Source organism: Lactuca sativa, chromosome 3 (assembly GCF_002870075.4).
Source record: "Lactuca sativa cultivar Salinas chromosome 3, Lsat_Salinas_v11, whole genome shotgun sequence".
Taxonomy (NCBI): Eukaryota; Viridiplantae; Streptophyta; class Magnoliopsida; order Asterales; family Asteraceae; genus Lactuca; species Lactuca sativa.
Window position 1 is genome coordinate 18082142 of NC_056625.2, and position 23602 is coordinate 18105743.

The following is a 23602-nucleotide window of genomic DNA, read 5'->3' on the forward strand; positions in this document are numbered from 1 at the left end:
GGTCAAACGAAAAACAAGAACGAGTTGAATTGCAGGAACCAACCTGTGGTTTGACCATTACCACGACATGGTCCCCTGTTATTCCGGTTTGTGTTTCGAAGCATGGGGTGACGATTCCAACTTTGGAGAAAGTTCTAAATCATGATCCATTTATGATTAGTATCCAACCGATTCCAACCCTTGTCAATATTCTTGGGTTTTATGAATTCAAGCTCGTTTGGCCAATTTTTGAAGCAAAGAGTCGAATTTTACAAATTTGTCCACCAAAGAAAATATTCAATGCAACGAATGGATTGGCATTGAGTTTATTGGAAGTTTATTAAGTTGGGAGTCCAGATAAAGACTCGCACAAAAAGAAGTGCTTGCGGGAGGTAACCCGTCATTAGAGTTTGCTTTTCTTTTTCTTTTTAAACTTCTAGTTTATTAAGGTAATTTAGGATTTTAATTTTGATGTTTTTTTCGTTTTTATATTACTTGTGTGTTGGTTTGATCTTTTTGGTTTGAAGCTTAGGATTGCATGTGAGGGTCTAGAGTCAAGGCTAAACGAAGCGAGAAATCGAGTCTAGGCGAGAGAGGAAACGAAGTTTTGAGTCAAGCTATGAGTCCAATTGATAGAAGGGTTATAGAGTGTTTATTGACTGAAGAAAATGAGAGGAAGTATTAGTTTATATAACCCCCATACATCAGAAACGGACCTGGGCAGAATACAAACTTTTCCCCACAACGGTCTACTCGCCGAGTGCATCTTATGGACTCGACGAGTCCATGTGAAATTCCGCGACTTTTCTGCCAGTCAAGCTACAACTCGGCGATTTAGCCTATCTACTCAACGAGTCACTCTTTAATTATATTTTCAAGATTTGACCACATTTGATACGGGCATTGGTTCTTTTCTTAGGAGATCATTTTCCGAGCATTTCCAAGAATTTTTCCCTTATAATTGGAGCTATACCACACGAGATTTTGACACCCAAGACATGGATGAGCTGTTCCCATGTCTAAAATCAATTGAAGATGGGGCTTAAAGACGAAATATCAACTTCTCACTACTATCCCAGGGGAGTTTGTTCCAATTCTCTCTTTATTTTATTGTTCTTTATCATGCATAATATGCAATGAGGACATTGCATAAATTAAGTGTGGGGTAGGTGGTATGTTAAATTAGTTAAAATTTTAGTTAAATTTCGAAAATCTTGTAGGAGGGTGGTTAAATTAGTTAAAATTTTAGTTAAATCTCGAAAATCTTGAAATTTTAGTTAATTTTCAAATTTTTGCATTAAAATTGCTTGGGCTAATTTAGAAAATTTTGGTAAAGCAATTAGGATTCTCTGCTAGTGTTAAGTTTGATGATTCCATGAAGACCCAAATGTTTAGTTGAGCCTATATACGTTACAACGCATTTGTGGCTTCCCTTATTCTAGTGAAATCATGGGACAAAAACACAACCTTGCTTAGTTTGAGGGATGCGATATGTTTAGCATCGTGTACTTGAAATGTATCCAGGAAGACTAATACTTTAACTGTGACATCCCCAATTTCACGGCCCGAAAAGACCGATTTGTTTATGCTTTGTTTTATAAATCAGAGTGATTGTTTAAAGAAAACGGTTGCGGAATTTGTTCCCAAAATAAAATATGATAACCATTTTATCAAAACATTTCTCGAAAAGAATGTATTTTCATTAAATAATAAAACCTCGGGATGTCATGTTCGTTACAGACCAAAAGCATAAACAATATAAATAGACCTTACAATAGTTATTCAACTACTGATCTATAATCCAAAATCTCTCGTCAAGTCCGCCGACTTATACTCTTGTGTCATTACCTGTAATGAAAAGAAAACTGAGTGGGTCAGGCTTGGGAGCCTGGTGAGCATATAGGGTTTTCAACCCACAATAATACATTTATTATATTCACTTATCAAACAATCAACCCAAATACCCATCCCCATTATCTTCTTAAGGTTTTACCCTAAAAATCCACTATCCTTCATTCATTCATTCTTAAGGATTTACCTAAGGAATTGGCACGAAGTCCATTGCTGCCAATGTTTATAGATCAGGTACTAAATCCATAGTTATCAGACGCTAACTCCATAGTCGTCGGGGTTTACTCAAGCGACGCTAACTCCATAGTCACCAAGGTTCACTTAACAGGCACGAAGTCACATCGTCACCAAGGTTTACTCAATAGGTGCTAACTCCATAGTCACCAAGGTTCACTTAACAAGCGCTAACTCCATAGTCGCAAAGGTTTACTCAACAATAGGCGCTAACTCCATAGTCACCAAGGTTTACTCTACAATAGGCGCTAACTCCATAGTCACCAAGGTTTACTCTACAATAGGCGCTAACTCCATAGTTACCAAGGTTTACTCTACAATAGGCGCTAACTCCATAGTCACCAAGGTTTATCTAACAGCAGGCGCTAACTCCATAGTCACCAACTATCCCATCTACCCATGTTCTACCCAACAATTTTTGTAGATATAAATACTTACACAGTTTAAATCATTTAACACTTGTATAAAACATCAATTCCATGCCCATTTCAAATAGACAAATAATATATAACACATAGCACGTATTTCATAGCTAATACTTTATATTTATGTGTTAGAAGAAAGTAACCACACACTGACACATATAAACGACAATATATAAACACATAGCACGTATTTTATAAAATACTTCATATCTATGTGTAAGATGAAAGTGACTATACACTCACGCATATAAACAACAATATACTTAATACACTCAAACCATACTTGTATTATTATCGTGTTTATGAAAGGTAGTATACACTCACTTGATCAGAAGATGATCGGACAGCACTACGACTTGCAGAAGTAGAAATCCTTAGCAGATCTGGAAGATCTCTACAAAAATCGAACTTCTCACGGGCAGAGCTTCGACTCGGGAACCGCACTTCTCGGGATCTTCGGGATCTCGGGACTTGCCTCGGGGCTAGAGAATAATACCGGGGCTTCGGGGTATTTCTGGCACGCAAAACGATGCAAAACGGGAGAGAGAAGAGAGAAAATAGCAACCCTAAACGGCTGGCCCTTCAAATCTATTTATAGGGCAAATTTGGCCCTTGCCACGTCGTGGCAACCTTGTTCCACGTCGTGGGCTTGGTCGTCACTGCATGCGTCATCCCAAGTTGCATCTGGGGGCCTTCCGGAGGTGTCAGGACACTTGCCACGTCGTGGCAACCTTGTTCCACGTCGTGGGCTCTGACAGTTTTGGGGTTTCGCGCCCCGAACTTCAGAAATTCATAACTTTCGCATACGAACTCCGTTTTCGACGTTCTTTATATCGCCGCGAAGGTGAGATTATGCTCTACAACTCTCGTTTAGACTCCATTGGCTAATTTTGAATTGATTTTTAATATATTATAATTATATTACTTATATAGCATTTTTAGTAGGCCGGGACAGGAAAACTCCGTTATAAACTCATAACTCCTTCATCTGAACTCCGATTCCGTCCGTCTTTCCTTCGTTGCACTACTATCGATGAGATCTTCAATTCTCATTTATATCACTAAGGATAGATATCTATCTACCTTAAATTCACTATCTGGGTCGCACTGGGTCGTGCCGGTTCTGTCGTGAAACTTCGACAGGTCATAACTTCTTCGTTATAACTCGGATTTCGGCATTCCTTATATGCACGGAAACCTTGTGACATATACTACAACTTGGTTAAGATTAATCCTTCTAAATAATCTTCCATCAAAAAGTCATTTTTGATGCTTATCGTCTCTAAATTGACTAGCCCTGATCTACGGGTGTTACATTAACCAATAAAGGTTGAAGTTGAGCGCCCCTGCTTAAGCTTGTAGGGTTTTGAGTGGAAAAAAAGTTAGTTACATGTGAAAAAAAAGAGAATTACAAGAAAATTTGTAAGAATTTTGGAGCAGTTAAAGTGAAGATCAAAAGATCAAAATTCCGAAGATTCAAAAAGTTGAAGATACCAAAAGTCAAACAACAAAGGTGGTGAATTCAAAGAAATCAAAGATCAAATTATCAAGAAAGTGAAGAATTCCAAAGAGCTCCATAGTGGTATCGAAAAGTTGTAATTTTCTAGATTATGTACGCTTGGGTTGCTTGACCAAAAATACCTTGAGGTTAGGAAGTTTTCTGGGGATGGATTCGGAGGGATGCATAAAATGAGCGATGTTCAAAAGAAGTGGGGGAGTGTTTATGAGGATTGTAAATATTTAGAATTGAAGGGGGTCCTTAGGAAAATTTTTAGACACAAATGCATGCGTTGCGGTCCTGACATAATGGATGGGTTCGATTGGGATTATTGTATGTGATATTGGTGTGCTAAAATTCAGTTTTGCTTGGGGGCAAACAAAGGTCAAGTGTGGGGTATTTTGATATGGGCATATTTAGTCATATAATTCATTCATTATCTTAATACTTTATGTTGTTGTTGTCTCATTTAATGAACAAAAGGTGTTTAATTAGTTTATAATTTCATTTTTCAGCAACAATGACATGCTCAGATGGAAAAGGAAGCGTAACTAGCGATTGGAAGCTTGGATCTTGGATTTTGAAGAAAGAAGGATGTTGCTAGACAGCTTGACCCCTCGTCAGTGTTTTGGCCATATCTCATGAACCGTAACTACGATTGTCGAGATTCAAAATGTTCTGAAAACTAGAGACAATTTCGGACGACTTTCACATTTTGAGAAAATGCTGATTCCAAACGGACTCAACGAGTAGGCCATAAACTCGACGAGTCATTTCGAACTTTCGTGATTCTGGACGCGTTGACTCGCCGTACACGGGTTTTAAGTGACGGACTCACCGAGTAGGTCACTGGACTCGACGAGTCACCTTTGTTTTATGAAAATCTATATAAATGGACTTTCAGATCGATACCTTAGCATATAAATGAACCCTTGGAGGCCAATTGTCGACTAAAGGTGCTGCTAGAGCGTGGGAAGCTAAGGAATCAACTCTACATTCAATTTTAAGGAGAATCAAGTTTATTCTTACCTAATCTCTTGTTTGAACTATGTTTTTACCAATTGATTTCGTTTTTGAGCTTGTTTCTTTTGTAATCATGAGCTAAAACTCATAACTTCTGTTTAGGTAGATGAATTTGTGAACATGGATTGATTATTTGATTAGGATTAACTTTAATTGGTGATTATGTTTTATTAAGCTTGTTAAAGAACCTTATATGTTAACAATAACTATTCTTTTGTTAATAAATCAGTAATTAAGTTGTATGAACATCTCTTAGTTATTAATTTCATATGATTTATTGTGACCACATAGTTGTATGTCTAGGAATAGCGAATGTGAAACTAGAATTAACTAGAAGATAGGTAAGTTAATGTGTGAGCTTGTTTGATGAACATCAGCAAGAGGTTAATTTAAGGGCCAATTTAATTAACCATTACAAGTCTTATTTAACCCGAATCAATAACTAGGAAATCCATTAATTTAGACAACTGGCCACTGTTTGAGTTAATTTGTTTCCTAAGGATTAGTAATAGCGAACGTGAAACTAATCATCTTAGTCGGTAGCCAAGGAAGAATTAATCCGATACATTGAAATCATCCATGGGAACAATTGAATCGAACCTAAACAGAAGTCTTCTCCATTATTGAATTTAGTTGATTTTTATTTACTTACCTCTTAGTTTCTTAGTTTAAGTTTTAGTTAATTGTTTAAGTTTCTAGTCTTGCAAAACTAGAGAAACCCCCCTTTCTATTACTTGTTTTATTTAGATAATATTATCATTTATTTTAATTGTTTACCGTTCCCTGTGTTCGATACCCTACTTACCTGAACTAAACTGCTAATCGATAGGTACACTGCCTTTCGTGTGTTCGTCTTTGTGTTTAAGTTAGTAGGATTAAAACTAGGGTATCCAACACAATATTTTATAACTTAGAAGAGGGATGTCGTAATCCAAGCTATAAAATATTTGAAGGTAGGTGAATGACGATTCACCAATTTCCACCATGAAAATGAAATAATTTATTAGGTTTTAATTGTATTGAAACTCCTAGATCTTTTGAGATTCATTGAACTATTCAATGACATGTTTAAATCTCGATTGTGCCCTCTCAAGTTTCTGACTGGTATGTCAAGGATCACAAACATGGTGTGAATAACCATGCAAATTGACTTGGTACCCTTAATATTTATCACCTAATCGATATACAGGTTACCCACACGTGCTCCACCGATCTATGATAAACATTAAGTCGCCCTTTTCCATCCTTACTAGTCCAAGTTAGAGTGTTGGTTACCCACACACGCTCCACCAATGACTTGGTAAGGTACAAAGTGTGAAGTTCATGGGTTAGCACCAAATTCACATTTTCCTAAGTAACTAAGATTGGGGATTTATAAGTGTTTAGTTACTTAGTATTTATCATTAATACTTTTAATGAAGGGAGAACTCTAGTCCTTGTTTTACCCGTTCGGCTAACGACCCTCCACCAGTCAAGGAAGCGGTTGATGAGAGTGAACACCCATTAAACTGCCATTTTATAGGCAGTAACCTTATACCCCCTTATAGATCGGCTTCGTGAATGAGGCCTACTAACGGTAAGACTGACTTGCTCTTATATATATATATATATATATATATATATATATATATATATATATATATATATATATATATATATATATATATATATATATAAACTTATAATACTATAAAGTATAAGGGTTGAATTTTAACTTTTAAAATTCAACCGGCTTAACTTGGAATTAAAGTATTCATGAGAGAAACTTTACAAATTCCAAAATTTGATGGCAAGTTTTGAACTATTCAAAAACTTTTCAATTTCATAACTTATGTGTTTAAAGTAGTTTTAATGAAAAACTCTTCAAGTTCCATAACTTGAGGAAAAGTTATGGAAGACTTTAAAACATTTAAAAATGAGACTCTCTATTTTTCATAACTTTTGGAAATCTTATGAGTTTTTAATAATTATAAATGTGACTTTTCATATAACTTGAGGACAAGTTACAGAAACACATATTATGAATAACTTTTAGATTAATTTGGATTGAAAACATATTATCACATAACTTATCTATTAATCTAAATCAACTCATAAGAACAAGATAATTCAAATCACACACTTTTTCATGTAATTAGCCTAACCATTAAACAAATACAAACCATGAATCTATTGATAATTATCTATGAAATTGGATTAGCATGAACATTACCACATCAAAAACAGGTTTACAAGTTCAAAAACAGCTTAGGGTAATGCTCCTAGTCCAATTCCAGCCAAAAAACTCGAAAATATGTTGTCTAGGCTCCTACTCGTCGAGTGTATGAACCTACTCGACGAGAAGGATGATTTTCTTCATGGACTCGGCGAGTCCAGTGCCCAGACAGCCAAAAAATCGATTTTTTCAGCTTTTTCAGCAATTTGCATCAAGTATAATTGAAAACAAGCATAAGCTCTGATATCACTGAAGGGTTTTAAGAATTCTAACACTCCTATTGTGTACATGCAACCCAAAATACCTTGGATCTATGTTTTCTCTATTATACATGCAAACTTGAACTTTCCAAGGTACTCCCCTAACTAGCATACAATCATTGATACTTGGGTAATATAAATAAGTTAGAAGACATAACTTTTGTTGTAGCTTGACTCCATGGAGCTCAAGAGCCTAGTGCCCCAAGTGTGACACCTCAAATGGTTCACACAACATCACCAACATTTGGAATAATCATGAGAAGAGATACATGAACTCTAGAAATCGGTTTGCCCTCTTGTGTATCCACTAGTCCAATTTCACCAACCAATGGGGTCTTTATATAGTCTGGCTATTAGGGTTACACCATGTAACTCGTGACTTTACCCATTCCTTATGCTCCATGGGTTTTAACCTCCATGGAGTATCCATGGTACACCATATGGGTTAAACCCAACATAAGGAATCATGGATCATAAGCCCACATATATAAGAATGAATGATTTACACAATCAATCCCCGTATATTTAATTAGTCTCTTTTGATCACTAAATTAATTTCAAATTAATTCTTGATCAATACTAATTAAATAATATGATTTCATATTAATATATTAGAACTTATAATATATTAATATGTCATAAATATCCTCTTCTCACAAAAGGTCTACCCAAATGTTTCGATGCCATGCAACCCAAATGGACCATGCCGGGTCGGGTCAAGTATATACCAATTATAGTTATGGACTTAGACACTAATCTAACAGAATCTACCTTGGAATTCAAGTCAGAGTTGGTAATGTGATCTTGTTACTTATCTCTTTATGAGATTTTCTCATTTAGCTTTCAGAACATCTCAAATCTATGTCTTTCAAAACTTGACATCTAAGATCTTCTGTCATTGATACCTATGATATTCATTTAGACATTGTGTCATCTCTAAACCTATATAAATTACTAATGGTGCTTTGAAATTTCTTCCAAAGTATCTTATGTTGTTCAATCTTGGAAGCATCCACATATAAAAGGATTTTGAATCCTAACTGTTCCCACTTTTCTCAATTTGGCTATCGTCTTCTTAGCTCTTTCAACTGTACTCTCATTGTTCTCATAACTCCATCAATGGCATCTCAAATCACCAAACCTACAACCAAGAAGAAGTAATCAAACGGTTCTGCTTCATCTTTTTCAACTGAACCTATCCTTAGGGAAACCACTCAACTCTTTTCCCTCAATCCTATAAACTATGATGAATATGTTAGGATCATGATAGAGTTCATCTCTAGACACCCATCGCAATTCCTCTCAGCAAAATCTCAACCCCTAACTTCCATTTTAGGTTGTTGAACAAAGCCTTTGAACATGTCAAGTGTGAAGATGAAGTCCTCGAGATCAAAATCACTGATGATCGCATTGTACTGGTTCATAAAGCAACATTTCTTCTTGAACTTTAATCCTTTCTCTCTCAGATCGGGTGCAAAGAGGAATTCAAAGTAAAAGGAGTTTAAGAAGTCAATTGTTCCTAAATTATGGACCATTCTGATGCACCTTATTTATCAAAGGATTGTCCAGCAAGCACGGTGGAACGGACACAATAAGCAAAGAATGGCTCTATGTCATTTACAACATCTTCATCGTTCGAACAAACGATGTTGATCTACTAGAGGTTCTTTAGCATGACTGCAGAAAATTCACCCAGAAAAGGAAGGCGAATGAGAAACTGAGTCCGAGATTCTGGGCTCTGACGGTGTAACAATTGTACTCCAAACGAAGTGAAGCAATTTCGCTCAATTTGGACATCAGTGAGGTATGTTTTTGCTTCAAAATGATTAAAACTTATAGGTTACCTAGTCAAGCCACTTTCGGAGTTGTCCGATGTCTTCCTCCACATTTGAAACAACATCTTGAGACTTCGTTTGTGTTTGACCCAACGCAACCCACCACATCTCTAATGAATTAGCCTTGGAAGAGAATAAATCAACTGGATCCGAAGGACGAAAGAAAAAAATCACCAAAAAGCAAAAGGCATCTCCCTTGAAACCTAAGGCCAAAAAGAGAACCAAAGTCGGTGAGTCCTCTCAAAAGGATTCACATATCGAATCTTAACCTGACTCTGGGTCACTGCCTATCCCACCTATCTACTCTTCTGAAGTACCATTTGGAGCTTCAAAAAAACACTTTACACATACTAACAAGGAGTCTGCTCATAATCTACCCCCACCCTCCTAAAAGGGTGGTGCTGGTATTGAACAAAGTCCCTTGGAGCCCCCTGGGACACACTCACGTGTCGATTTGAATCACCCTATTTCTTCTATGCAAGCACAATCAGTGACCGCTACCATTGATTCCAAACTTTTCGAGACAAGAGTAGTCCTTCCTACCTCAGACGCCACAACTAGTCTGATACCTGCTTTAGGTAAAGGACGATCGGGTTTTTTAACGATGATTGGGTTGATTTTTTGACAGAGTTCATTCAAGGCATTCGGAGCTATCAATAGAACAAGTTGAATATACTCTGATCTCTATCTTCAACGTGTACTTCGAAGTCACCAAAGCCAATTCTAAAGTTGACATGATATCTACCAAATTTGCCTTGCTTGATTTGAAACTTGATTTAGTGATTAAATCTCTTTCTGAGGTCAAGGTTGTTGTTCCTTCGAAACTTAACCGAGATAATGTCGCCAAATACAATTCTAAAGTTGACATGGTCTCTACCAAATTCGCCTCACTTGATTCAAAAATTGATTTAATGATTGAATCTCTTCCTGAGGTGAAGGTTGTTGCTCCTTCGGAACTTGACCGAGCAACCAAATCGATCAAATTATTTCTCTTTGTTTGAAACAGACTTTAGAAGAAGTCGAGGAACGATACAAATACAATCTCGATCATCACATATCCACCACTTCTACAATGTTAAAGATCCTTGATGTCATGATTTCGGCTACCAATAAGCTTATCAGGAAAACCCATGTTCATCATGAAAAACAATCCAACGATTAAAGGAGGAGATCAAGCATAAATATGAGATGAATATGAGTATGCAAGAAGTTCTCATCAAGTCATTCGATCAACTCTACATTTTATGGATACTCTCTGAACCACAAGTTTGATGAACTTCTGATAATCATGGAGGAAAACTTTGATACTTTCAAAGACCTAGCTCAAACTGTAGATGACTATGATAATCTTTCCAAGTAAATCAACATTAGCTTCTAAAGGGTGTTTAAACGATTAAATTATTTGAAAATATATTATTTGCTTGTATCGGAGGTAGGGCCTTCCCATGCAAGAGGGGAAAAAGAAGTTAGTTTAGTTGAAGCCTATCTCAAAATATGAGCTTCAAGATGAAACAACTAATGAAGAAATAGTTGAAGTAAAAGTTGAAATAGAAAATAAGTTTGATGAAAAAGATCGGGTGAGTAATGCAATCCTTTGACTTCAAGCCATCAAGGAACAACCTTCCATTAAAAATCCTCTCAGAAAAAGAAAAAAAGAAATGGACTTCTGTCTGTTGGCCTTCCAATTTAGCAGAAGCATTTAAAAGGAATAGAGAAATGGTTATGTTAAAAACAAAGCAAACAACTAATGTTTTCTGAGCCTCTCACTCAATGCCTCCTCCTATTCCTGCTCCGATGATTGTTCCAATTGATGAAGGTTCTCCCATCAGGAAACCTAATGAGATTCTTTAAGATCCTTTGGTTCCTCCTCCTTCCGAGATGATCATCACATACACCGGTCAACAAATCATCTCCTTTTTCTCTACTCAAGAAGATCCAATCAAAGACAAAGGGAAAAGGATCGCAATTGAATTAGAAAGCCCGATGAAGTCATCTAAAAAGTCTGAGGGCTGGTCTAAAGAATAAATTCAACAAGCTCTTGAAGAAAGCATTCAGATTCAATCGTTAAAAGATAATCCTAATCCAATGTTGGGCATTTCCCATTTTTCCGAGAAGGAATTTTGCATGACATCAATTTTGTGCCCTTCATGAGTTTTTCCCTTCCAGCCAATGATTCATACCAACTTGACTTACCAATCTCTCCTCATGGACGTTTTTATGTCAAGTACGCACCATTTCATCAGGCCAATGATCCACAAATTATCATCCGAACTGAATGTGAGAGATTGAGAACCTTCTATTCTACAAATACACAGCCTCAAAAGGAAGTATAGTCTCGGAAAAGAATTACAAAGTTTGTCGGATATGGTAAAAAGGTTCAAAGCAAGTTTGATTTCGACTGTCTTCTCTACAAATACTTTGTGTCTCAGATTAAAGAAGCCACCATTACAATCACTGATGTGGATTTTCCTTCGATCAATCTAAACGACATTCTCACCATTATTGTTCATCTCAAAGATCGACAGTCAAATGAATCTAGCATTGGACCATTCAACATTGCTATCAGCTTCCTGAAAGACTACATCTCTAAATACTGTAGAGCCGATGTGGAATTTGCTCACTTGTTCAGAACTGAGAATCTATTGGCAAGAAATAGCACTGAGCTTCCTGAAGCACAAATACTAACCAAAGGCCCCATTAAAGAACCTGAATTCGGATTTGTCTATCTGAAGAAAAAGATAAACCAAAAAGAATTTTCCCGAGTTCTTGACAAACAACTTGTCCCAACCAAGATTCTTCAAAAAATCATCACTAATGTTGCCAAGAGTGAATCATCGGAACACATCAAGAAGAAAGCAACTCCAATGGTACATCGAGTTCCGAAGATGGCTCCACAGTGCTTATCTGTTCGTCTTCAATGAAGCAAAGTAAATAGTCAAAGATTGCTAAGGTCACTTAGGGGAGATTGTTAGAACATGAAAAAGTGATCCTTATGCAATCCAAGATACAACATGTCTGAAATAGAGAATATGTCTGAGGTGAAGAGGTTTCAAAGTGAAGACTCAGTTCGAGATTAACTTTTGTTTGAAAGTATTTTGAGTCTATAATGCATTTAATGTATCAAGTACTATTTTTTATTGTTCTGAATGTCTTTTAGTACAGTATAGGACACAAGATCACCAACAACGGTTGTGTCAGCCTGTTGATCTTCAGTCCTCCTCAGTCCATGTGCACTTTTCTCTGTAATTGTCTTTTAGTGACTCATTGTCAATATAAGGAGTTGTCAATCCTTATAACAAGTGTCCACCTTTTTCACTATCATCAAATCAAAAAATCATTCAATCAGTCAATTCTCTCTTACATTCTTCTTGTTCTTATTTGCTTTACATTGTTCATACTTAATACTATTTTATATTGAGCACTATGTTGAGTTAATCATTTTCGATACAAGACTAAAACCATATTACAAGCAATCATTGATTAAGTTAATTCAAGTTTTGAGTTTTCAAATCTTGTCCGTGCAAATCCTTACATTCACAGAGTGGGGACTAAGGGTGGGGGTGGGGTTGAGGTTAGGTGGTAGTTTGTTTTAGCTTTTCTGTTTAATTATTGTAATAAAAAATGAAAAATAAAATTGTAAAGGGGTGAATCCACCATTTTAAATATTTAAAAAAAATTAGATAAAAAATGCAACAAAATGAATGTTTTTGACGAGTAGTTATAGTCCAAAACTTTTTAGATCAAAGTGATAATTTTCAACTAAACGTGATTTTTACAATTTTATCAAAATTAAATCGATTAATAACTCTTAAATAAACATATCACTTTCACCATAACAACACCACATATCGTGGCCGTCTTCATCCCACTTAACACCCACCTATGTATCATCCCCCACCACCATCTCGCCACCTCAATTAGATGATATTGTATTGAATCATCTACTGCACACACTAAGCCCAAATCTCTAATTCATGATTTTATCTGTCTCCGAGGATTTGCTTCTTAGAACATCATCATTGTTACTGATAGTTTGAGATATAAGAAAACTGTGTCGTTCTCTAACAGATTTAAGAAAGTTGTGTCATTTGTAATCCTTAATATCCCATTATGACTTATGAGTTTCTTCATGCGTGTAATAGATTAAAGAAAACGGCGTCATACTATGAAAAAAAAATGCTTTTAGAATTATATAAATACATGTACGTAATTATAATAACGGTTTTCGTACTTTACTTATTTTCTAAACCTTACATAATTCCATTCATGGTCCTCAAAATATTTATATGTGATCTTTCAAAAGCCACGTACTAAGCAACAAACGCGTACTCATTAGTCATTTCCATACATGCTAACTGCTCTTTGATAAATGATATTCCCAAATCCTATGGCATCTAATTTAATCAGTTTTCTAAAACATATAAATAAAGTAACATGAATGATAAATATTGTAAAAAGGTAATAGATTTATTTTAGAAATTTTTTAATATGTATCCTAAGGGCACATATAAGAAGTATTAATTAATGACAAATATTATCATAATTAAATATAAAATATATTAATTATGAGGAATATTAGCATAATTATATGTGAAATGTATTAATAATTTTCATAATAAATTTATTTTAAATTTAATTATGATAATATTTTTTATAATTAATACTTCTTATTATGTATATAAAAAACATTGATTAAAAAATTGTTATTAATGGATAATAAAATATTCGTTTTTTTTTTCACAAAATAATAGTTTTTTTGTGTACAAAGTTGTATATGTTTACTTTTTGATATCCTTTTTTTAACATGCAGTGTTTTATGAAAAAAAAAAAAAGGAAACAAAAACAAAAACAAATAACTGCTCGCCTAATTACTACATTAACTTTGAAAAAAAAAACCGAAAAAAATAGTTTCCAAACGAAACCTAAAATGATTTAGTGACAAATATGTCATGTTAGTTAATTTAGTGTACAAAAACATAACCTCACAGTTAAATATACCTCGTGTCATAAAATAGACACATCATCAACTAATGATAATCAATCAAACCGGTCACAATCGATTTTTCACATCTGAAGTTTAAGTTTCGAACGAGTAAAAATGTTTAACGACAAAAAAGACCCTTTTCGTATTTTAAAGATAAAAATAAAAATAATCATAAAAGAATTTTTTTTTTCGAGCACTTTTTAACTAATTATATTGACGTGAAGCAAAAATGTTAACAAGTAATTTATGAGTTATTTATCTCAAGTAGCAGATCTAATAAAATTAGAAGATGCATAAAAATAGCAACTTGGCGATGGCTTTGAAGATTATGTAGATAGTTTAAAAGAGTAGTTACCAACGCACGGTGTAGCACGTGATACGTAAACAAGTTCATGTCCACCACCTCCGCATTTGTATATTTATAACTCCTCTATCATAATTACTTTTAGCAATTATTATTTTTGTATAGGTCCCAACATTTAAATGTTAGGGTCACTTCTTAACATATTAAGTTGTCTGTTATCGATTCTTTTTTTTTTTATCAAATTTGTATATATACTAAGCAATTTGTTTGGACCTCATTGCTTCAAAGGATACGAAATGCCATAAAAAAGTATTAGTGGTTTCTTGTTAAACATGAGAAAGAAAGTTGGCTATTGATCCTATCGCTTTCGGGTGCAGAGTTGTTGATTATGTTCACTTTGAGATAGGAATCATTGAACGAGTCTTGATATTTGAAAAATGAGTATATAAAAACGTTGTAGTTTTCATAGATTTTTGTGTGAAAGTAACTATATTTAGAAGAATTGAGAGAATAAAAAAGCATACATATGGGGAAACATCGGCGGAAAACTGTGGTTGGATAGCTGAAAAAACATAATATAAACACCGTCAATTGTTTTCATAGTTGTTATGTGAAAGTAACTGTTCTTAACATAACTGAGAGAATTAAAAAGAAATAAATAAATAAAGAGACAACGAATAAAACGTAGTATAAAAACGATCATTGTTTTTAGGTTTTAATGTGAAAGTAAGAGGTATCAAAGAAGTCAAGAACAAGTTAGAAAACTTATAAGTGTGATATCAACAAAGTATGTTTTTTATCAGTAAAAATCATATCAAACTAAAAGAACTAAAACTCTTTTTAGAATTACTAGAAATTTTTTAAAAAGAGACATGGAGAAACACATAAGCAGTAAATTATTAACGGATTCTGTATTTGCAAAATCTAATTTACCAATTATATATTTATACTAAGCGGTAAATTATTAGTCACATAATTGTCTCTAAATACTATATAAATATATGATTTATAGGCTAGGTATATTTTAATCAAAATACAAAAATAGAAAGCAATAAACTTTAATGGTTTTTTATATCAAACTTTTTTTTTTTTTTTTGCTAATTAATTTGGATCCCGTGTTTAATCTCTCCATCTTTCGATGCGGTTTTACCACGACTATGAATGGACGAATTGTCACGTTACCTTCTCCATTCCAACATGTTTTCAATTTTTCAATATATATTTACTCCATTCAAGAAATATACAAAATCTATTTTGAAAATATATTTTTATTAATTTATTAATTTGTTAAAAAAAAAACATAAAGTTTTTTTATCTCAAATAATCGACTGATTGTGGTAAGGTAACAGACGAAATTAATGTGTTGGCTGGTTTGGGAACATTTGTTAATGGAGCAGTGGCTGAGGAATCTTAGAAGCTAGATATATACCTGCATATGTATAATAATGGTATGTATGTATGAAACTACGAATGAATCCAATCTATATATCGTCATTCTCAATTTCCAATTTCATTACATAATTAAATCATCCCAACAACCTTCACTCATCAATCATCATCACCTTCAAATACAATATTACACAATTCATTGTCGATGATTATTTGTATCGTTCAGATTAAAGAAGCAAGAATTTAAAGCAGATGTTGATTGAGAGGACATGACAGTTTTTATTTGGAGTTTTCACTGATGAAAGTTAGATGACACACGAATTAATTAAACATTATAGTAAATGATTACACACAATCGTCTCCATCTTCGAGCAGATTCAGGTACTCACAGTAGAGCTTTTCTAGCATTTGGGTCTCGTCGTCATTGGATATGAGTAAATCACAGGCATCCATTGGTAAATCCTGATGATGATCATGGTGAGCGTCCATGGTTGCTGCAACTTCCATCTCAAACAATGGCGTCCAGTTTGGCCATGAGAAGTCTGTCGCAAGTAAATCGGTTTCTCCTTGGTCACTTGTGGTTGTGGAGCTCGATGATGCACCACCGCTCATCACTACGCTATCGAAACTGTGATTCTTTCTCAAAGTCAACGATGCGGATTGAGATGACGAAGACGACGAAGCAGCAGGATGAGAAATGATTTCTTTAGGTTTCTCTGTGATTTTGGATTTCGTTGACTTCTGATTCGTCTTTCGCTTTTTCTTCGGCTTTTTGTTGTTATTGGAAAAGTCCTCCTGGTTCTCGTCTCCGTCAACGTCGCCGCCGCGCAATTTCCGTTTAAGATGCGAGTTCCAGTGGTTTTTAATCTCATTGTCAGTTCGACCTGGAAGTTCCGTGGCTATGAAAGACCACCGGTTGCCATGGACAGAATGGAGCCGGACGATGATGTCATTCTCATCGTCGGTGAAGTTTCCTCTCTTGATACCTGGCCGGAGGTAATTCATCCATCTCAGCCTGCAACTCTTTCCACATCTAAGTAATCCTGGATCCATTAAAACAAATTAGCAAACATTAATTAATTAACCATCATCATCACATCAATCTTCTTCAATCCATCAAACAGTAAACGCTAGCTATTCAACTCATTTCGTCTAATTAAATACCAAATTTGAATATCCTAGATTCGAATCGGTGTTAATATAAACTTTCAACCGGAGCTTGATTGTGCTTCTGATTATTGAATGTACATATAAAGTGAGTATAAAACTACATGTACATACCAGCTTTAGAAGGCAACGAACGCCATTGACCTTCACCATGGGTGTGAATGTGCTGTGTGAGGAGCTTATCTTCTTCATCAGACCATGCTCCTCTGTGTAAACCCACCTTTGCACAACAGGGTGCTCTTCCCATTTTTCACACACAAACACACTCAAGTGTGTGTGTTTGATAGAGAGACCCAGAGAGAGAGAAAGTGGGAGGAGGAGGAGGAGGAGGAGGATATGGTGTGTGTAATGCATAGGAGACCACGGCAATCGGTGGCCTTTTAAATAGCATTTCAGATTTCAGAATAATGTCACGTTTTTTTGGGAAATTTACAAGGCCTTATCAAATTTTTGAAAACTGACATACACTTTGGAATGTTACAAAATTGGCCCTTCATGTGTGATATGAAGTCTGAACTCTCGATAAACAATACAAAATATGACGACATATTATTGAAGTCTGAACTCTCGATAAACAAAAGAGTAAATTACACAAATGGTCTTTATCGTTTGGGGTAATTTGTATGTTTGGTCCCTAATTTATTTTTTTAACTTGGAAAGTCCCTACTGTTTGTTTTTGTTACGCGTTTGGTCCCTACTGTTTGTTTTTGTTACACGCTTGGTCTATGTCTTACCTAAAAAGATTATTATTTAAATAGGAAAAAAAAATGGTAGGATATGTAAAGTAAGGTGATTGAGGTGGGGTTGGGGTGTGTTTATTTAAATAAATTAAAAAATCAAGGGAAAAATAAATTTTTTAGGTAAGACATGGACCAAACGCGTAACAAAAACAAACAGTAGGGACCTTCCGAGTTAAAAAAATAAGTTAGGGACCAAACGCGTAAATTACCCTAAACCATAGGGACCATTCATGTAATTACTCTAAAAAAAGAAAGTTTCATATAACAAATTAATTCGACAGATAATAATAATTTAGAAATATCAAAACCGAACATGGAAATCGTGTCTTATATAATAATAATAATAAAATATTTCTTTGATTTGTGAAAACCAAAGTTTTAAATAACGTTAGGCGTGACTTTCACGATAATATTAAGTATCAAGCTTTTACGAGCTATGACAAATTATGTTTTTTTTAAAGTGTAACTTAAAACAAAAAATTTATGTATAATTAATAATTCTATATATTTTTTCTAATATTATTTTTTTGGTAAAATGTGACGTAAAATAGGAATCTTGAAGTTAACATGACAAACGAGCTTTTCTTAAAACCAATTATGTGCCCCACATAGCTACATAAGCTTCTAGTATGTTAACTGTTATATAACGTCATGAAAAGGCAAAAAGTTAAATTAATTAAAATTTTAATAAGCTATGAAAAGTCGAGGCGTTTGTCATCTAGATATCCTAAGACCAAAAGTTTAACTTTCTGCTGCTACAATATCTTATTATTTAGGATGGTCTGCCCTGATGCAACAAGTTGTTTTTTTTTTTCTGATTATTATTTGAACTAATTTATATAGAATTAAAATTTTCATTATAGTTTGAGAAGAAATTACAATAAAACTTAGCTACTTGAAATTAAAACACGAAAATTAAAAATACGAAACATAAAACATATAAAACTAAAAGCTACGTATTATATTTTTTTTCTAGTAGTTTCTGAGCTTCATTTTGAAAAGAAACGCTTTGAAACTTTCCTATAAAAAGTAGACTTGTTTTGGTCGTTACTGATCTTTGTGTCTTCCGAAACGTCAACCATGCACGTGTCAACGCGTTCTCTTCCTCCGGTTCCAAGGCATATTCATTGTCTTTCCTATTTTCATTGGTTCCGCTTGAGATTAGTCATCATTGTGGTCAAAATCGTTTTCCTATAGTATATATGGTTGAGATTCGGATTGGAATTGGGTTTGGAAGTGAACTTGAGTTTGGTATTTGAATTGGGGTTGAGATTGGAATTGGACTTGAGTTCTTTAATGGGTTTAAATGGGTTGAAATCGGTTTGGGATTGGAATTGAGTTTGGGATTGGCTAGAATGTGGATATAATATAGACAGGTGCCGAGAGAATGGAACATATGTGCTCAAAATAGGACGATTCATTTGAGGTTGGTAGAAGATGGGTGCGTTAACTCGTATTCTTCAAGCGTCATTCTTACAAGTTGGAATATGGCCTTTCTGTAGGTATAGTATGATAGGGGTAATCCATGATCCTAACTCGTCTCATACTTCTAACATATGCACTAGCTCGACATCGATACTTTTTCTATCCAACATTTCTACCATTACTTTCTTTGTCAAATGGTTCCATACCACCGATGCCAACTTGCATAAAGCATCTGCTTCTTTGTTCTTAGTTCTAGGAATCTGAGTGATTTGGAAGAGTTTAAACCGCTTCACTAATTCTACCGCTTTTGTTAGATAGCTTTTAATGTGTTCTTCTTTGGCTTCATACATTCCTTTGATCTGATTTACCACTAGTATGGAGTCCCTATAAACATCAATTTCTGAAATGTTCATGGTAATTGCCAACTGTAGGTCTGCGATCATTGCCTCATACTATGACTTGTTATTTGAGCATTCAAAGTTAAATCGTAGAGCATACGTGACCCTTTCCTTGGTTACCGAATCATCTTTGCTTGATGCACCGTCGGTATACAATGTCCACACTTTTGAGTCTATGACTCCATCACTCGTCTCTTTTACTGTACAAACGTCCATTTTTCATTATTGTGGCATTTATGTGAGAAAATCCACTAAAGCATGCGCCTTGATGCTTATCCTAGGTTTGTAGGAGATAGCGTGCTCTCCTAATTCAATCGCCCACTTCGACATCTTTCTTGATCTGTCGGGTTGCAACAGGATCTGTCTTATCGGTTGGTTAGTAAACACCGTAATTGGATGTTCTTGAAAGTACCTTCGTAGCTGTCTGGCTGTGTACACCAAGGATAATGTCAGCTTCTCCATTAGGAAATAGTTTAACTCTGCAGCCTAGATTACACGACTCACAAAATGCACCAGGATCTACTTCTTCTCTTGTTCGGCGATCAAGACAACACTTATAGCCTCCCAGTTAGTCGATAAGTACATTACCAACGACTCATTTGCCTTCGGGTTGGCCAGCATTGGGAGGGTTCTTAAGTGTTTCTTCAATCTATTGAAGGCGTCGTCCGTCTCCTTTATCCATCTTATTCTTATTTTCCCATATGGTTCTTCATTGACTGGAAGAATGGCAAGGATTGTTCTGCTGATTTGGCTAAGAACCTTCTTAGGGCTGCCAACATACTGTCGAGGCTCTACACATCCCTCATAGTTGTTGGTCTTTTCATGTTGATTACCACCTGTATTTTTTTCTAGGTTGGCCTCAATTCTGAATGGGGTTACTATGTGGCCCAAGGATTTTTCTTTTTAGGCGCCAAATTGCGTTTCTTGGGATTGAGCTTCATATTTGTTTCCCTCAATCAAACCAACATTTCTTTTATGTCTTTCAACAACCCCTGATCCTCCTTACTCTTTATCACCATATTGTCTATTTGTAACGTCCTAAAAAAATAATGACATAAGTTTTTCGTTTTTAGATTAATAAATCGTTAATACATAACATCTCCACAAAACCAAGGTAATCAATATTTAGCAAAACATCATTAAATTAAATCAGAGTAATTCACAGAATACAGAAAAATGTGGTGTGTGATCTGCAGTCATCCCGAGCTCTTCCGTTTGAAAACTGAAGCACCTGAAACATAAAATGAAAATCGTAAGCACAAAGCTTAGTGAGTTCCCCAAAATACCACATGCAACATAGCACAAATAGACAACTATGGGTTATCAGCAACCCTGTGGACCATCAGCAGTCCCAGTGGCTAAAAGCACTCCCGGTGGGTTATCAGCAACCCTCGAGACTATCAGCAGTCTCAATCACATATAAACGGTATAACACAATAATAATAGCTAGACCCAGCTGGTCATCTCAAATACAATTATAACTAGCATCTTACGTATTAAATTTGGTGAGCCGGCATTGGTGCCTTCGACTCACGAGCACCGGGAGAAGACTCACCTCGCACTGCCGAATCACACAGATGATCCCTGGCTGCTGGCTAACAGATTCCCCGAACTATCAAATGCCCAATTAACAATTGGGTTCCAATCCATAACCATAAATTCATACTCAGGGTTAAAAAAAAAAAAAAAAAAAAAAAAAAAAAAAAAAAAAAAAAAAACTATTTTTCCCGTTTGTGACACAAAGAAACATTGACATGGCATGTTTCGCACTTCTTAATTTTATAAGGAGGGAATGACTGAGTGATGAGTATTTCACATGATATGATGAACCCAATATCTCGTTTTGAAATAACAATGTGGCTATAGATGATGATGAAGACGGGATTCCAACACATGGTACTGCAGCAGACCGTGAATATATGACTCAGTTACGGGATGAAATTGTTGATCAGTTGATGCACAATATAGATTGAATTGTTTTAAATGAAATTGTCATTGTAAAACAAATTTTTTTATTGTATGACTAATTTAGTTGCATGAATTTTATTTTTAATGTTATAAGACCATTATTATTAAAATTTTGGTGTTGAAAAATCATTTTAAGTTTGTAAAATAATTTTATTTAAAATTTAGTTTATTTCAGCAGCATGCAGACGTTAAAAAACAAACAATCTTCTTATTGCAGACTGCAGACGTTTGGTCCACCTCTTCTGCTGCAGTGGCTTGCAGATGTGGTCCGCAGACTGCAGACATTTTGGCTTCAGAAAAACAAACATCACCTTATACTACGAAATACCCACCACACCATTTTGAAAAGAAAATAATAATAAAATAAAAGAATTAATTGGTTTCTTCTTTGTTAATCGGCATTGAGTAGCATTATACCTATAACGAGTTATACCATAATATAGCACCTATTTTTCATAATACGTATTACTATGTTAGAATAGGTAGGTATTAATGAAAAAAAGTGATATATTACTCTGAGATGATTCCATTGATATAAAGATCGTCAAAATCAGAGTCTGTATGAGAAAGTTATGGTCATTTGAAGTTGAGATAAAAGTACATTGCTATTTTGAGAAATTAAAGGAAAGTCAAAGTCAAATGGTCAAGTCTCAACGTGGCGTAGGTTGACTTATGCACCGTGAAGGCGAGCAAAATCACGAGACACATGTCGACTGCTGAAGGACATATGGTGGAAGAATGAGACATGTGTCAAGATCTTGGACAAAACACTAATTCACGATGCGGCCTTAAGGGTGTTGCAACACGCTTTTTAAGCAGTATATATAGTTTGGGTTTGTGTCATTTTAGGAGTTTTGGAACACGTGATCGAGGGAGATGCTCAGGAGGTGTTCCCAATGACTTATTACCACAGATTCATACTAATGTACGAGGGTACGAGGGTTGAGCTATGAGATGAGTCGAGGTATTTTAATCTCTTTTTTACATAATTATGTTTTCATAAGTATTTTGTAGTGGGTTGTTGGACCCTGAGTGTTATGAGATTTCATAATACTATGTTATTACGAACCTTGATATTTGTTAAATGTTAATGTAGATGGTAAGGGTTAGACACCCTAATTTACCGAGAATTGTCGATTGGGTTAATGACTTATGGGGTTAAGTCGTCATGTGATTGTATATGGAAATTTGACTAGTTTTGTAACAAGTAGTTACCGAGTCTAGATTATGATCAAGTAATTGATCATTGTGGTTGATATGATGGTGAGTTAAGAAAAGTTCTAATAAACTTGATATATTTTCCAAATAGGTTTGAACTAGTGATGAATTAAAATGCAATGCAAAACTGGAGACCAAAATGTTAGTTAGTTCTTACTAACTAAACACATGGGTAACCATACTTATTTTCTAGACATATGTTATCTAGATGTATGTTTATTCTATTACGTTAATTTCGTGATAGATAACAATATTATGATATTGGGGTTAGAACTTGTAAGGTTAAGAACAGTTAAGAATTTATGTGAATTGGTATGATTAATGTTATACATTATAGCAGGTTATTGCAATGTGAAATAATGAGCTGGTAGAGTTGCATAATAAATAAGCCATATTGATTAAATATTAATCTAAGTATATTTCTTATAACTAGTGGAGTATTAGTAAAGCCATTTGTGGTCACAAGTATCGGTGAGTCTATAAAATGGAATATTATAGGGGCATGTAAATAGATAGTTTGGTTATTGATTATTGTATCGTAAGAGATAAGTTTTCCATTATATTATATATAACATTGTATGTCTATTCTATAGTAGGATGTTGGTGTATTGTTAGTGTATAATTATGTGTTAGAATAAATTAGTATTGTTAACCGTAAGGCAAGGTGATGAATTTGTATATCTATAATG

General features: G+C 34.8%; 1 protein-coding gene across 1 annotated transcript; it reads right to left on the bottom strand.

Moving 5' to 3' along the window:
* Window positions 1–16256: 16256 nt before the first annotated feature.
* On the bottom strand, window positions 16257–17524 carry LOC111893763 (transcription factor MYB8). The gene is made up of 2 exons (XM_023889845.2): window positions 17279–17524; window positions 16257–17040 (listed from the first exon to the last, which is right to left on the bottom strand). Exons 1-2 carry the CDS (start codon window positions 17409–17411, stop codon window positions 16343–16345), a joined length of 831 nt encoding a protein of 276 aa, XP_023745613.1. The 5' UTR covers window positions 17412–17524; the 3' UTR covers window positions 16257–16342.
* Between the last annotated feature and the right edge of the window lie 6078 nt (window positions 17525–23602).

Bases quoted from the DNA above. Each gene is read 5' to 3' on its own strand.
- LOC111893763 (XM_023889845.2), bottom strand. From the start codon at position 17,411: ATGGGAAGAGCACCCTGTTGTGCAAAGGTGGGTTTACACAGAGGAGCA. The intron at 17,041-17,278 runs GTATGTACATGT...TAATGGATCCAG, and splicing joins TTCGTTGCCTTCTAAAGCTG to GATTACTTAGATGTGGAAAG.